Source organism: Colletotrichum scovillei (genome assembly GCF_011075155.1).
Source record: "Colletotrichum scovillei strain TJNH1 chromosome Unknown Contig00006, whole genome shotgun sequence".
Lineage (NCBI taxonomy): Eukaryota > Fungi > Ascomycota > Sordariomycetes > Glomerellales > Glomerellaceae > Colletotrichum > Colletotrichum scovillei.
Genome location: NW_023336264.1, coordinates 3,007,708 through 3,020,497, shown reverse-complemented (window position 1 = coordinate 3,020,497; position 12,790 = coordinate 3,007,708). Strand labels below are relative to the sequence as shown.

The 12,790-nt window shown below is 52.6% G+C and overlaps 4 protein-coding genes across 4 annotated transcripts; 2 read left to right on the top strand and 2 right to left on the bottom strand.

The window, feature by feature from the left end:
• Positions 1 to 63: 63 nt before the first annotated feature.
• On the bottom strand, positions 64 to 1,530 carry HER10_EVM0008129 (UreD urease accessory protein; the record flags this gene model as incomplete). Its single annotated transcript, XM_035477661.1, has 1 exon — positions 64 to 1,530. Exon 1 carries the CDS (start codon positions 1,051 to 1,053, stop codon positions 64 to 66), a length of 990 nt encoding a protein of 329 aa, XP_035332962.1. The 5' UTR covers positions 1,054 to 1,530.
• Positions 1,531 to 2,038: 508 nt separating this feature from the next.
• Positions 2,039 to 6,118, top strand: HER10_EVM0002825 (STAG domain-containing protein). The gene is made up of 3 exons (XM_035472519.1): positions 2,039 to 2,578; positions 2,634 to 2,842; positions 2,908 to 6,118. Exons 1-3 carry the CDS (start codon positions 2,194 to 2,196, stop codon positions 5,767 to 5,769), a joined length of 3,456 nt encoding a protein of 1,151 aa, XP_035332327.1. The 5' UTR covers positions 2,039 to 2,193; the 3' UTR covers positions 5,770 to 6,118.
• Positions 6,119 to 6,238: 120 nt separating this feature from the next.
• On the bottom strand, positions 6,239 to 8,551 carry HER10_EVM0003529 (telomere-binding alpha subunit central domain-containing protein; the record flags this gene model as incomplete). Its single annotated transcript, XM_035473203.1, has 3 exons — positions 8,281 to 8,551; positions 8,088 to 8,230; positions 6,239 to 8,032 (listed from the first exon to the last, which is right to left on the bottom strand). Exons 1-3 carry the CDS (start codon positions 8,438 to 8,440, stop codon positions 6,239 to 6,241), a joined length of 2,097 nt encoding a protein of 698 aa, XP_035332398.1. The 5' UTR covers positions 8,441 to 8,551.
• Positions 8,552 to 9,648: 1,097 nt separating this feature from the next.
• On the top strand, positions 9,649 to 12,557 carry HER10_EVM0001523 (uncharacterized protein). The gene is made up of 3 exons (XM_035471268.1): positions 9,649 to 10,139; positions 10,411 to 10,920; positions 10,973 to 12,557. The coding sequence occupies exons 1-3, from the start codon at positions 9,906 to 9,908 to the stop codon at positions 11,882 to 11,884; spliced, it is 1,656 nt and encodes a 551-aa protein (XP_035332173.1). The 5' UTR covers positions 9,649 to 9,905; the 3' UTR covers positions 11,885 to 12,557.
• The last annotated feature ends 233 nt before the right edge of the window (positions 12,558 to 12,790 follow it).

The window sequence follows — 12,790 nt, the reverse complement described above, 5'->3', positions numbered from 1 at the left end:
GGCGGCGTTGCTTATTTTGCCAATGCCGGTATTTCCTCCAGCTAGTCAAGAAGAAGGATGGCCTCATTTTACGCACATCAGTGCTTGCTCTCCATAGACTCTTGCAACTGTGCCTTCTCGACTCAGCATGATGCCAATCCACAGCCGGCCAGCCTCAACTGTACTTGCTCCAAACTTCACAATAACGCATCCTCTGACTCTCGCAGCTGACCACAAGATACCTTCCTTCGTCTCCATCTCTATGCGCTTGAGCCTCCATAACTCATGCTCAGTCAAGTTGCTTTCTTCCTTCGCCTTAGCCTCGGCTGATCTGAAATCCCTCGCGCCAATGCGAGGCAAAGCACTGAATTCTTCGAGGAAGAAATTGCCTAATGATTGCATCTGGGGCCCTCTCAAGATCAGAGTTCCAAAGAGGCCGTTTCCATGCATAGAGTCTCGTAGCGATCTCCCCACTAGGCCTTGGCTGTCTCTGTCTAAGATGACTGTGTCTCGCACCAGCAAACGGTTCTTTTGGTTGGGCATTTGTTTTTCCAGCCAGATTTCATTGCGTCCTGTCCATTTGACAAAGCTCCAATCCTCACCACGTGCCGTTCTGCCTTGCGTCACCCAATCTAGTAGACACAGAGAAGCGTTGGGAGCAACTGTGAATATCTGAGTCTGCTCGTAAACGCTTCCATCAAAAGGCTGAACCGGATCTGGCAACTGGCAGATGCCGGAACCATCTTCTATGTGGACGCTGAGCGTTTGGCGCGTGACGATGTCAGGAGACGCGGACTTGAAAATCTTCGTATGGCCCTGTGTGACAATGCTGAGTTTTGATCCCGGTAGAGTGCGGATGGAGAGATTGACGCTGTCGCCTCCGACAAGTCCACCGCCGTAGGAAAGCAGAAATACCAGAACGCTTTTCTGGTCGGCTGCCGGTGTCGGAGAGATGAGTTTCAGGGGATACTGGTAAGACATGCCCTTGAGACCTGACAAGCCGTTGGGCAGGAGCTGAGCTATGATCTCGCCTTCGCCGGCCACTGAAGATGATTTGGGAAAAGGAGACTCCATCGTAATTTTTGCTGGCTTGGGTGTTGCTTTGGTTCAGACGTATCAGGGGTACATTTGACAAGCCATGCTCAGTAGTTGGTGGCTCTTCGTCTGCGATGAGTATTAGAGATGAAACTTGTAAAATACACAACATCCGGAGCCACATACCAGGAGTTTGGTCAAAAGGTGATTTGGTCATGAACAGGTTGTGATATGGCGTTCTTGCTGCAACTTGATATTGTCGAAAATCAGCTCGAGTCTGCAATGCTCGCTCGATGAGAGGTTCTGATTGATGTCAAGGGACACTGTGTGGCCGCGAGTGATCGAAAATGCACTGTGCTGCCGCCGGCGCCCCGCGAGCTCATGCTTCTAAACTCCATCCTGTCAAGCTCGACCAGGATGCAGCACTCGATGAATATTAAATTCTTTCGGCAACCTAATGTCACATCATCAGCATAAAAGTCCCTATGAGAACAACTTTTTTCGGAGAGGGTGCAAATATAGAATAGGAGCTGCCCTAATGTCAAGCCTGACATGTACCTAGAACGGCCTATCATTGGCACCTTGTGTAAAGTTGCTTGCATTCTTTCGCTCTCCTTTACTCACTCGAGCGAACCCTGACCAAGTCATTTGTATATTACTTTGTCTGCATCAAATGCTAGGAGTACGTTGTGATAGAAAACCTAGATGAGCCGGTTGTAAGCTACATGAGTTCCATCAAGGTGTGCTTACCTATTCTCTGACGGGTGAGCGCGCTCAAGGTACGAGTGGAAGGTATCCCGCCATAGTACTTCATACGTGAGGTGACTTCCAGTTTGGGTGCTGGGTGCGTAGGTTGTCTCGTCCTTCCTTCCGCGCCAGGCGGCCATTGCTCATTCGCCAATCAGCTGCACCATCCTTCGCACAGCACCAAGGCAGGGACCAGCGCTTCGATCCACCACACCCCAACCCGTCCGTGTCCTGTCTGCCACTCGCGAATTTGGAGAGCCCGTCACCTAAACATCTTCGACGTAAACGTACTTACTCAACGCGACAATTTTCCTCATATGCGCCACCCCTCCGGACACTCGCTCATCGGCGCGAAATAATTGTCGCTATTGCTGCGATTATCTGCTGGCATTCAGACGGTATTCAACTTTGCCTCTACGTTTACGCGACATCATGGAGAGCGCGACAGCTTCCCCCGAACCCGAGTCGTCGCGTCGTCGATCTGGACGCGTCGTGCGAGCCCCCGAAAAGTTTAGCCCGGAGCCAGTCACCGCACCCAAGCGCAAAAGACACGATGATGACGATGAAGGAAACGACGACGATGACATTCTCTCGGATGCTACCATGAGCGATGCTGCCGATAGTGACGAAGAACGGCCCCGCGCCAGACCAAAGAAGCGATCAGGCGCATCGCAAGGGAGCCGCGCAAGGAAGCCCGCAATCAAGAAACCAAAGACCAACGGTGTAGCCCCGTCTGGTCATTCCGCAAGCCTTCCGTCACGGCCCAAGAAATCCGTCAGAATTGCTACCGCCGACAGACAAGCCGAGGGTCTGTATGGTAAGTCGCTACCCCGGAACTCATTCGCCGATTCAATCATCTGACACGTCTATAGCCGACGTTTTCGGTTCGGGAATGCCCTCGGACGAGGTTGCAGATAAGTGGCAGACCAGATATCAAGCCAATGATGCACTTGCTGTCGTGGAGCTCGTCAATCTTGTGCTCCAATGTTCTGGCTGCGACCTCGAGGTCACTGAAGACGACATTCGCGACCCTGATAATTGCCAGGCTCGACTGACCGAGCTTCAAGACCTGTTCCAGGAGGCATGTACCCGTACAAATACAAGAGACAACCTTGTTCCACGGATCAATCAGCTAACTTGGTACAGGAGCAAGTAACTGAGTATCCCCTCATTTCCAGGGCGAAGAACACCAAAGCTTTCCGTGACCTCCTCACAGGATTCTTCCGGGGCGTTGTTCGCAGTGTCCACGAGACAGATGTACTGTACAACGACGCTACTTTGATGGAGAACCTCGTTCGTTGGATAGCATCCATGTCGACCTCTTCGCTTCGCCCGTTCCGTCACACCGCGACAACTGTCATCCTCTCCCTTGTCTACGGCCTTATCGATGTCGCAAACACGCTCGACGCCCGAATTACTGCGATCGAGCAACAGGTTGCGCAAGCCAAGCGTGGAAAGAATAAGGCGAAGCTGGCTGAGATGCAACGCACCCTCAACGAGGCGAATGAGAATAGAGAGCTGTGCGGCAATCACATCAAGGACTTTTTCGACACCACCTTCATTCACAGATACCGAGACATCGACCCGCGTATCAGGACGGAGTGTGTCGAGTCCCTGGGATCTTGGATCATTGGTCTTTCCACAGTCTTCATGCAGCCCGAGTACCTCCGTTATCTCGGTTGGATGCTGTCAGACACCGTTGCCTCTACCCGACAAGAAGTTCTCAGGCAGTTGGCACGCATCTTTAGACGTGACGTGCAACAGCTGGGCCACTTCATTGATCGTTTCCGGCCTCGTCTCATCGAGATCTCCACCAAGGACGCCGAGGTTTCCGTCCGTGTTGCTGCCATCTCTGTCATAAACGTACTACGGGACACCGGAATGCTCGAACCAGACGAAGTTGACTCAATCGGCAAACTCATCTTTGATAGCGACATAAGAATTAGAAAAGCGGTTGTCAACTTCTTCATCTCTTGCGTCGAAGATTCTATCGAAGGCAAGATGGAAGAGCTTGGTGGACAGGATGCGCTTGAGGAGACGTTTGGTGAGATCGATGAGGACGATTACGACTCGCCTCGCAGTACATGGGTCAACATCAAATGTTTAGCAGAGAACCTCGCCGCGTTCGATGCGCAAGTCGAGGGCGAGCAGCAGGACAATGGCACAGGTCTCGCTACCGCTGCAGACGTCACCCAGGCGAACGTTCCAGACACGCGAATCTCTCTTGCCTCCCAGGTCCTTTTCGAAAAGGTCCCCTACGTGAAGCAGTGGGAGCTACTGGCAGGCTACCTGCTCTACGATCATACAGTCAGTTCCAAGTCGAAATCCAAGTCTCACGGTGTTTCAACCGAGACTGCTTTTAAGAAAGCTGTTGGACCGCAGGGTACTGAGGAAGCTATTCTGCTCGAGGTTCTGGCATCCGCAGTAAAGATGTCGATGCTGCAATCTGCTGAGATTGAGAAGAACAAAAAGAAGAGTGGACGCCCGGAGGTGACCGAGGCGCAAGAAGAGACCGCTTTGGAATTAGCGACAGTCATTCCTCAACTGCTCAACAAGTTTGGCGCCGACCCTGCCACCGCTACGATCGTCCTTAGGATGGAGCACTTCCTTGACCTCGAGGTCTTCCAAACTTTACGGCAAGACTCAACCAAGTATGAAAAGTTGCTTGATGAGATCAGCACTCAGTTCAATAGGCATGACGACAAGAGAGTTGTTGCTGAGGCCGCCGCAGCTCTTCTCCACTCTCGCCAGTACGATGAGCTTGAGGAGCTGACTGACGGAAAGCTTGCGGTTCTGTGGGAGAATGTCATCAACACCCTGCGCAGCTTCGACAAGACCTGCGAGCTATCTATGCGCGGCAATCTAGCAGAGGATCATCTGAAGGCGCTTTCCACAGTGCTGATGAAGATCAGTGAGCTTGCTCGCATATCCGACTGCATGGAGGTCTTGGAAACGGAAGGACGCGCAGCCGACTCAATGTCATCCACGATCGAGCTCCTGGTGAACATTGTTGGTCGAGGCACGTTTGATCAACAGACCGAAGATATTGACGACTTGGAGGATGAAGTTGTCTCCTTTGCTATCAAGGGTATTCAGTTTTACTTCATGTGGAAGGTGCGGAGCTTCCAGAGGTTCATTCAGAGTGAAACCGAAATACCCGACTCTGTGGTGGATCAGGTTTCTGTCTTGCGTAAAAGATACGACGTCGGTCTGATCAAAACCCTGTCGTCCCGAGCTATCATCGATGATATCCGCATGTTTGCCACTGGCGCTCTCTGCGATATCCACGTACTTTTCGGCTCCTTGAGAAACTGGACTGAAGAATCTCGTGGAAACGCAAACTACAAGAAACTTGCGAGGCTGGCTCACGAGCTTGAGCCCAAGCTTCTGCCGGAGCTTATTTCAATCTACGACGGCGTCGAGAAGACCTTTGCGAAGCGGACAAAGAAGATCCTTAACGAGCCAGCCGAAGATGAAGAACCAATGGACGACGACGACTCCGATGAAGAGGAGGATGAAGACGAAGGCCTAACGCAAGAGGAGAAGCTGGCTCTAGAGCTCAAGTCTGAAAAGGCCCTGTGTGAATTGGCAGCCAAGTACGTCCTCGCTATTGCCCAGAAGGTCCTTGATCAATCAGGGCCCCACGCGGGCAAGCTTCACAAGCGACTTCTGCGAAACCAGAGCAGGCTCGGCAAGAACTTCAGTGAGGTGGTGGCGTACCTCGATCCCAAAAAGGTCCGGGACCACCTGTACGGCAAGAAGTTACAGAAGTCCAAGGCGGCATCGACAAGGTCCGCTGCTGCGAAGCCCGCCATTAGTGAAGAGATTGTCGTCGACGATGACGATGAAGAGGAAGACGAAGAAGAAGCAGTCGAGGAGCCTGAGCCGGAAGAGGGCTCGAAAGAAGATCTACGACGGCGGGAGCTACTCGAGGAGGAGGAAGAAGAGGAACCTGACGTGGAGGAGCCCCCTGCTACTAACGACGACGACGATGTACTGGGCGACTAAATCAAATTTTCTGACTTTGGGGAGGATTAAACCACGGCTTACATCTCTGACGTTCTTTTGCTCTGTTTATACAAGGATAGCGGCTGCGAGCCCCCCCTACCCTCCGCTTTCTTCCCGTGCGCTTGTCTATGTCTGGCTCGGTCTTCCACTGCGGGATGGCCAGAGGCGAGGAGGCTTGGTAGTGTCTTCGTGGACCGCTTTTGAAAGTAGGGTTAATGCTGGGTTGTGTGATGACGAACGGGAGCGTCTGTCTAGGATGGATGGCTCATTTGACTCGAGGCGTTAGAACGGGGATAAAAGACAACTGATTAGCTCTTGTACTAGCTGATACGACACGATTTCATTAGGGATACATCATTCTGTTACAAGTCCTTGTGCCTGTGACGGCCGTCGCTCTGCAAGTTTATCATCAATCGTTGTAAATACATGTCCCAAAACCTCCTGTACACTCCCGTGCTTGGCCACCTGGCTAGTAGCCGCATATCTTGGTTCCGAAAAGCCCATACATTCGCTGCCATCTCTTTCCTGTCCCTGCATCTGCCTTCTCGCTGTCTGGCTCCTTGACTTGGATGCCATACTGACGTATACAGCAAGTGAAGGGACGGTTCGAGAAAGCCAGCTTCTCGGTCTTGGATGCCCCGCCCGCACCCGCATCCTCATCGTCGGAATCAGGGGGTCGGTCGCTGGTTTTCTTCTTCTTTCCCACGTTGGCCTTTTGCTTCTTGCCCTGCTCGGCCAATGTCTTGGTCTTCTTCTCTTCGAGGTCTCCCCAGAGGATGAACATTTTCTCGCGCAGCTGGGACAAAGCGTCCGCGTTGGTGCGGAAGTCGCATGCGTCAAGGCCTGTCAGGAGCTGGGCGTCCATGTTATCCACCACAACCCAGAATTTGTTCGTCTTCTTCTCTCGTGTCTTTGGGTCCTTGGCTGCGGTGGCATCCTGGAGACATAGAGCAAAGCGCCACTCCCAGTTCTGCTCGCTCGTGCTTACATACTTGTCGATGGTTACACGCTCTTCGTCATCGTCGTCGTCATCATCGTCCTCTGAGTCTGTACCAGAATAATCGGACAGAACGTCGTATTCATTTTGCTTGCGAGCACAAGCAAAATCCTGTATTCTGGGAGGGTGAAAGTCGACTATGCGAACATGGGTCCGGTACTGTGCGTCGTGGAAGGGAAGTTTGACTACCAGGGGCGCGTTCTGGAACATGAATTCCTGTGTTGCTGGTTCGAGAATGGTAGCCACCTCGACGGCCGGCTCATCGTGGTTTTCGCAGACCACTTGCTCGTTGAGGTCTGGCGGTGTTTCAATTTCTTTATCTTCGCCCGCCTCCTTTCCAGTTTCCTTCTCCTTCTCTGCAGCTTGATCTCGTTTCAATGCTCGACGTTGCTTGGCATTCCGAGGTTTTTGTTCGGGCTGGTCTGCCGCCGGCCTTTTCTTGTCCGTTGCTTTGGTGTATTTCGTTTCTTTCGAATCAGCTTTGAGTTGCTTCTCGTAGTCCCGCTTCCTTCTGAGGGCATTCTTGACGTGGGGATCCATTAACTCTCCTTCTTCCGGCATATCCACCTTATCGACACAGATCTTGTTCTTGAATGCATTCCGATCTTCTCGAAGGAAACCCTCCAGGTTCTGCCCGTTGGATCCATACTTGATCTGGACATTGAGCAAACGAATCCAATCGTCCTTTTTTATCCTTCTTTCTCGGATGATAGTGGCATGGGGACTCCAGCAAGTGATCTGCATGGTTTGCTTGCCAAAAGGCCCTTCTGACTGGATGTCGGAGTTGGATTTCCGAGTCTTAGCATGGGTGTAGCCGTATGGGTCACCGTCTCGGCCACCACCAGTGTCTAGGCGTTTGTTGGTGTAGTGAAAGAAGCCAGAATTCTCTGTGTAATCCGAAACGTACAACGTCACCTTGTCTCCGAAGTCGTGTGGATCTTTGACGACCTGGACAATGAGATCATGGAACTTGCCGTCCCGAACATCTTGCAACTCGCACAGCTTGTTCTTTATATTGAGCGATTGATTGGCTTGAATTTCAAAGACTTCAGGTTCGGGGATTTCCGTCTTGTCGATGTTATGGTACAGCCAAGAGATATACTGCCCCTCTATGGGTGCTGGGGTTCGCTTTTTGTCTGTGGCGGATGGCTTTGAGGGAGCTGGCGCCTGTTGAGGAGGAAGGGGTATTGTTGTTGCTGAATAGATATGGAGGGTTGTACTGAAACTGCTTAACAGAGACAAGGGATCACTCCTAAACCTCTGGGTCTAGGCCAATTGTCAGTATATTAAATAGTCTGCAGAAGCCAAGTCTGTGGCTTACCTTTACTTGATGAGCAACAACAACATCGCCGCTCTTGACAGTGGGCATGTCTCCTGGAGGTCGGAAGATGACGAGGTTTACATCCTGGCCCTCAGACTCATTCGATAGAGACATGTCAATGAGACTAATTTGACATTTGTAATCTGAAGAGACATTAGTTGGATTTGGATAGATAATGATTTGAGCACATCACCTTTTCCGGTAGTAACTATCGGGCGACGGAAATCCTTGACGAGACCAATAACGTTCACGACACTTTGAGGGAGGGCCTTCAACTCAACGAAGTCGCTCAGGGGCGTAAAGCCCTTTGGGAGATCCATCGCCTTTTTGGCTTCGGTCTCCGCCATCGCCATGATTTGGACCAATGGAGGATAGGATTATTGTTCGCAAAGGCAGGCGGAAAAGCACCTCGTTTGCCGCTCTCATAGCACGCAGAGGCGACTGAAGAATTGCAGAAGTCCGACTCTGCGTTTGGCATGTCGTAGAGGCACTTGAGTTTGCTGGCCGTTTGACGCGTCTTACAGCTGGGGAGCTGTATCTCAAAGGCGCGTCGCGCCCCACCAAAAGGAAAGTCACTTTACGCGGGGACTCACTTGTGTTTGCTTGTTGGATTTGCATAGGTACCTGGTATATAACCCCCATGCGTTTTAGGTAGGTACCGTCCCCTTCACAGGAGCCAAGTTGCAGCCCAGCCCGATAAAGGAGGGGCACACGCACCTGCTGGTCTCAGCTGCTCCAGTTACCTAGGTACTGCGAAGGCAGGTGCCTACGCCTGTCGACGTAGTAGGTAAGTACGCAGTAAGGGAAGGAACTCCGGACGGAGGTAATGCACGGGGCTTCCAGCTGGGAGACAGACAGCTGCCTGCCGCTGTCAAATTGGTGGATTCAGCCCTCTGTGTCACTGTCCTGTGGAAGTTTAGGTGCGGTAGCCCAAAGTAAGCAACTGTCGGGCCGTCGCGGGGAAGATACCTGAGCGAAGGGCAGCGGATGGAAGTACCCTACTAGCTTTCAATGACATAATCCCCTAGGAAACCAAGCTAAAAAGCGCCGTCAAAAGCCAAAGTGGGGTGATAATCTCATACCACGATACTCGACTCTCTATTGAATTAAGCCCTTTGCTGCAAACCCAGATATTGAATGGATATGGAGCCAACTTTGTACCCGTGATAGTGGACCACCAGGGACCTTGGGTAGTACCTACGGTAAGGTAGGTATCCGTACCTACCGACCCAAAAATCCCCAGTGGAGGTGAAGCTGCCTATCGTCTCGGGCACACTGGGACACTTGGAAGGCAAGGTAGGTAGCCACCCGACTGCTGCTGAATCTCAGATGGCCCCTCCATCAAAAGCCAGTGCCAAAAAAAAATCAGACAGTTCGCTTGCGGCCACCGGCACCTCCCAAAGAACGACGTAGTAGGTACCTTGGCCTGACCCGTTAGACAGCGCAAAACAAAAGTCACTAGAACGTACGCATCCCCATTGGGTCGTTGCAGGGCCCTGCACTTTCCATTTCTTCGACCCGCTCTCTCGCTTCACCCTCCCTGACTCCCAGTTTCCTTCATCTTCCCCCCCATCATCACAACTTTTCTCCCAGCGACCTGACAACCATATCAGGATTTTTCTTCCAACCCGCGCAACTCCTACCCTCCTTTTTACTTTTGCGCGACACAATCCAGAAGATCCATCTCGACAGAGACCTTTCTTCCCTTGACGCCTTTCTCGGACAGACCGCCGACCAAACATTGCCTTTCCCCCCTCCTCCTGACGGTCGGCAAGAAAATACCACTCAACAATCACATCAACCCAAGCAACCGCAAAGATGGCTGATCGATACATCCCCGAACATCGCCGCACCAACTTCAAGGCGAAGAGCACCTTCAAGCCTGAGGAGCTTCGTCGTCGCAGAGAGGAGCAGCAGGTTGAGATTCGCAAGGCGAAGAGAGAGGAGAACTTGGCCAAGCGTCGTGGCATCGGCTCTGGCGAGAACAGACCCGGCGCTTCCCTCGGAGCCGCTCCTGACAGCGATGACGATACCGCTCCTACTGAATCTCAGGTAAGTTTTGCTTCATGTTTTTTTGCGATATTCTGGCCTTCGAATCTTCTTTGTTTGAACCCCGCCAATACTGTTGCACCCTTCGTCTTATTTCCTCCCCCTCCTGTTGCCAGGGCGCCTTGCTTTTGCCCCACTTCCCTTTTGGCGCGAGTCGGTCCCTCTTTGCGTCTCTGCAGCCTCAAGCTTGCGCAAAGAGCTCGAATCGAACTCTGCTTCATCACAAGCTATAGCTCCTCCATTCATTGAAAGCAACCATGCTAACCTTTCTCAGCTTAATGAGGATCTCCCCCAGATGGTTCAGGGCGTCTTCTCAGAGCAGATTGACCTACAGATCCAAGCGACCACCAAATTCCGAAAGCTGTTGTCCAAGGAGCGCAACCCTCCTATCGAAGAGGTCATCAAGACCGGCGTTGTCAGCCGCTTTGTAGAGTTCCTCCGATCGCCTCATACACTCGTCCAATTCGAGGCCGCCTGGGCGTTGACCAACATCGCTTCCGGTTCCGCCACGCAGACTCAGGTTGTCATCGAGGCTGGTGCAGTCCCCATCTTCGTCGAGCTCTTGGCTAGCCCTGAGCCCGATGTGCGTGAACAGGCTGTTTGGGCCCTGGGCAACATCGCCGGTGACAGCCCTCACTGCCGCGACTACGTCCTCAGCTGCGGTGCCCTGAAGCCTCTCTTGGCCCTTCTCGGAGACAGCCGTAAGCTTAGTATGCTCCGCAACGCCACCTGGACCCTCAGCAACTTCTGCAGAGGCAAGACCCCTCAGCCCGACTGGAACACTGTAAGTAACATTTTTTGTTTTCGTGCCTGTCCGTCGCTAACTATGTCTACAGATCGCCCCCGCTCTTCCTGTGCTTTCTAAGCTTGTCTACTCCCTTGACGACGAGGTTCTGATCGACGCCTGCTGGGCCATCTCATACTTGTCTGACGGATCCAACGACAAGATCCAGGCCGTCATCGAGGCTGGTATCCCCCGCCGCCTCGTCGAGCTCCTCATGCATGCCTCCACCTCCGTTCAGACGCCCGCTCTCCGCTCCGTTGGTAACATTGTCACTGGCGACGATGTTCAGACGCAGGTGATCATCAACTGTGGTTCTCTGCCTTGCCTCCTCTCGCTTCTCAGCTCCAACAAGGACGGCATTCGCAAGGAGGCTTGCTGGACCATTAGCAACATCACCGCTGGAAACTCCGCCCAGATCCAGTCGGTCATTGACGCCAACATCATCCCCCCTCTCATCCACCTCCTGTCGAATGGCGACCTGAAGACACGCAAGGAGGCCTGCTGGGCCATTAGCAACGCGACATCAGGAGGCCTGCAAAAGCCGGAACAGATCCGCTACCTGGTCGCTCAGGGCTGCATCAAGCCTTTGTGCGATCTGTTGGCCTGCCCCGACAACAAGATCATCCAGGTTGCTCTGGATGGTTTGGAAAACATTCTCAAGGTCGGCGACCTGGACAAGCAGGCCGCAGGCGAGGGACCCGACTCTGTCAACCGTTACGCTTTGTTTATCGAGGAGTGCGGTGGCATGGAGAAGATTCACGATTGCCAGACCAACGCCAACGAGGAGATCTACATGAAGGCGTACAACATTATCGAGAAGTACTTCTCTGATGAGGAGGAGAACGCGGACGAGGGTATGGCCCAGGGCACCGGTCCCAACGGTACCTTTGGATTCGGCACCAACGCCGCTCCCCAGCAGGGTGGCTTCAGCTTCGCCAATGGCGGCGATTCAATGGACATGTAAAGTACCAAATTGCCAGCGACCTTCGAAAATTCCGTTTGCTGGTTCAGCAACTTGCCAACATTGGATCAATATCCCGTCAACCCCATATTCCCCAATCCACAGCACCCACCGTCACCCATGCCCTTTTTGTCAGCGACGCATTATGCATCTTGCTAGGCTGACAGTTTTACAACACCCCCAACACATACACACAACACGTGCAATCGGCGTTCTCTAATATGGCTTGATGGAAACGATTGAAAGACATTCCCGGTGAGGAGAAGACAGGTCCTTTGGTAGCTTCAAAGCTCCAGCCTAGGAGAGGAAGAGAAAAGGCGGTGGACACGGGCCAAGGAACGAATGACGAGGCTCAGTTGGCACGGGTGACAGGTCTGCCGCCTCGCCGCTTCAGAGCTGTAGGTCGGGATCTGGCTCGTCATGAAAGCCAAATCTGGCCACTCAGGCGGACTTGTGCACCGTGGGAGAGACTGGCCACATTGGCGCAACATCTCGCCGCAGAAACTGCACCTGTAGGAGACGAGCTGATTGATGCTAGTGCATCTCAACTCGGGAGACAGGCCTGAGAGCCACATGGATAGCTCCCCAGAACCAAGTGGTAACTGGCTCACAGCGTTCATAGTCAACTTTCTGCAATAGCGGGCAGTAGTGGAAATCAACGTCAAATTCATGAACAGTGCAAGCATCACATGCTAATTGACCTGACGAGCGTATTGTGATTGTTGAAATGTCCTCGTATGCATGCCACATAATTGCCATTCGGGCAAGAGAAGATAGTTCCAATAATGGGACTTGGGTCTAGGTATGTGATCCGTGGTCAATCACCATGTTCAGAAAGATGCAGGGAATGCATTAGTGGCATCTAGGGTATCCGTTCCTGGCGACCTACGAAAGTTGCCTCAGCATGCT

Excerpts from the sequence above, each read along its gene's own strand:
- HER10_EVM0002825 (XM_035472519.1), top strand. The coding sequence starts at position 2,194 with ATGGAGAGCGCGACAGCTTCCCCCGAACCCGAGTCGTCGCGTCGTCGA. Across the intron at positions 2,579-2,633 it reads ACAAGCCGAGGGTCTGTATG|CCGACGTTTTCGGTTCGGGA; the intron begins GTAAGTCGCTAC and ends ACACGTCTATAG. Across the intron at positions 2,843-2,907 it reads TTCAAGACCTGTTCCAGGAG|GAGCAAGTAACTGAGTATCC; the intron begins GCATGTACCCGT and ends AACTTGGTACAG.
- HER10_EVM0001523 (XM_035471268.1), top strand. The coding sequence starts at position 9,906 with ATGGCTGATCGATACATCCCCGAACATCGCCGCACCAACTTCAAGGCG. Across the intron at positions 10,140-10,410 it reads CCGCTCCTACTGAATCTCAG|CTTAATGAGGATCTCCCCCA; the intron begins GTAAGTTTTGCT and ends AACCTTTCTCAG. Across the intron at positions 10,921-10,972 it reads CTCAGCCCGACTGGAACACT|ATCGCCCCCGCTCTTCCTGT; the intron begins GTAAGTAACATT and ends CTATGTCTACAG.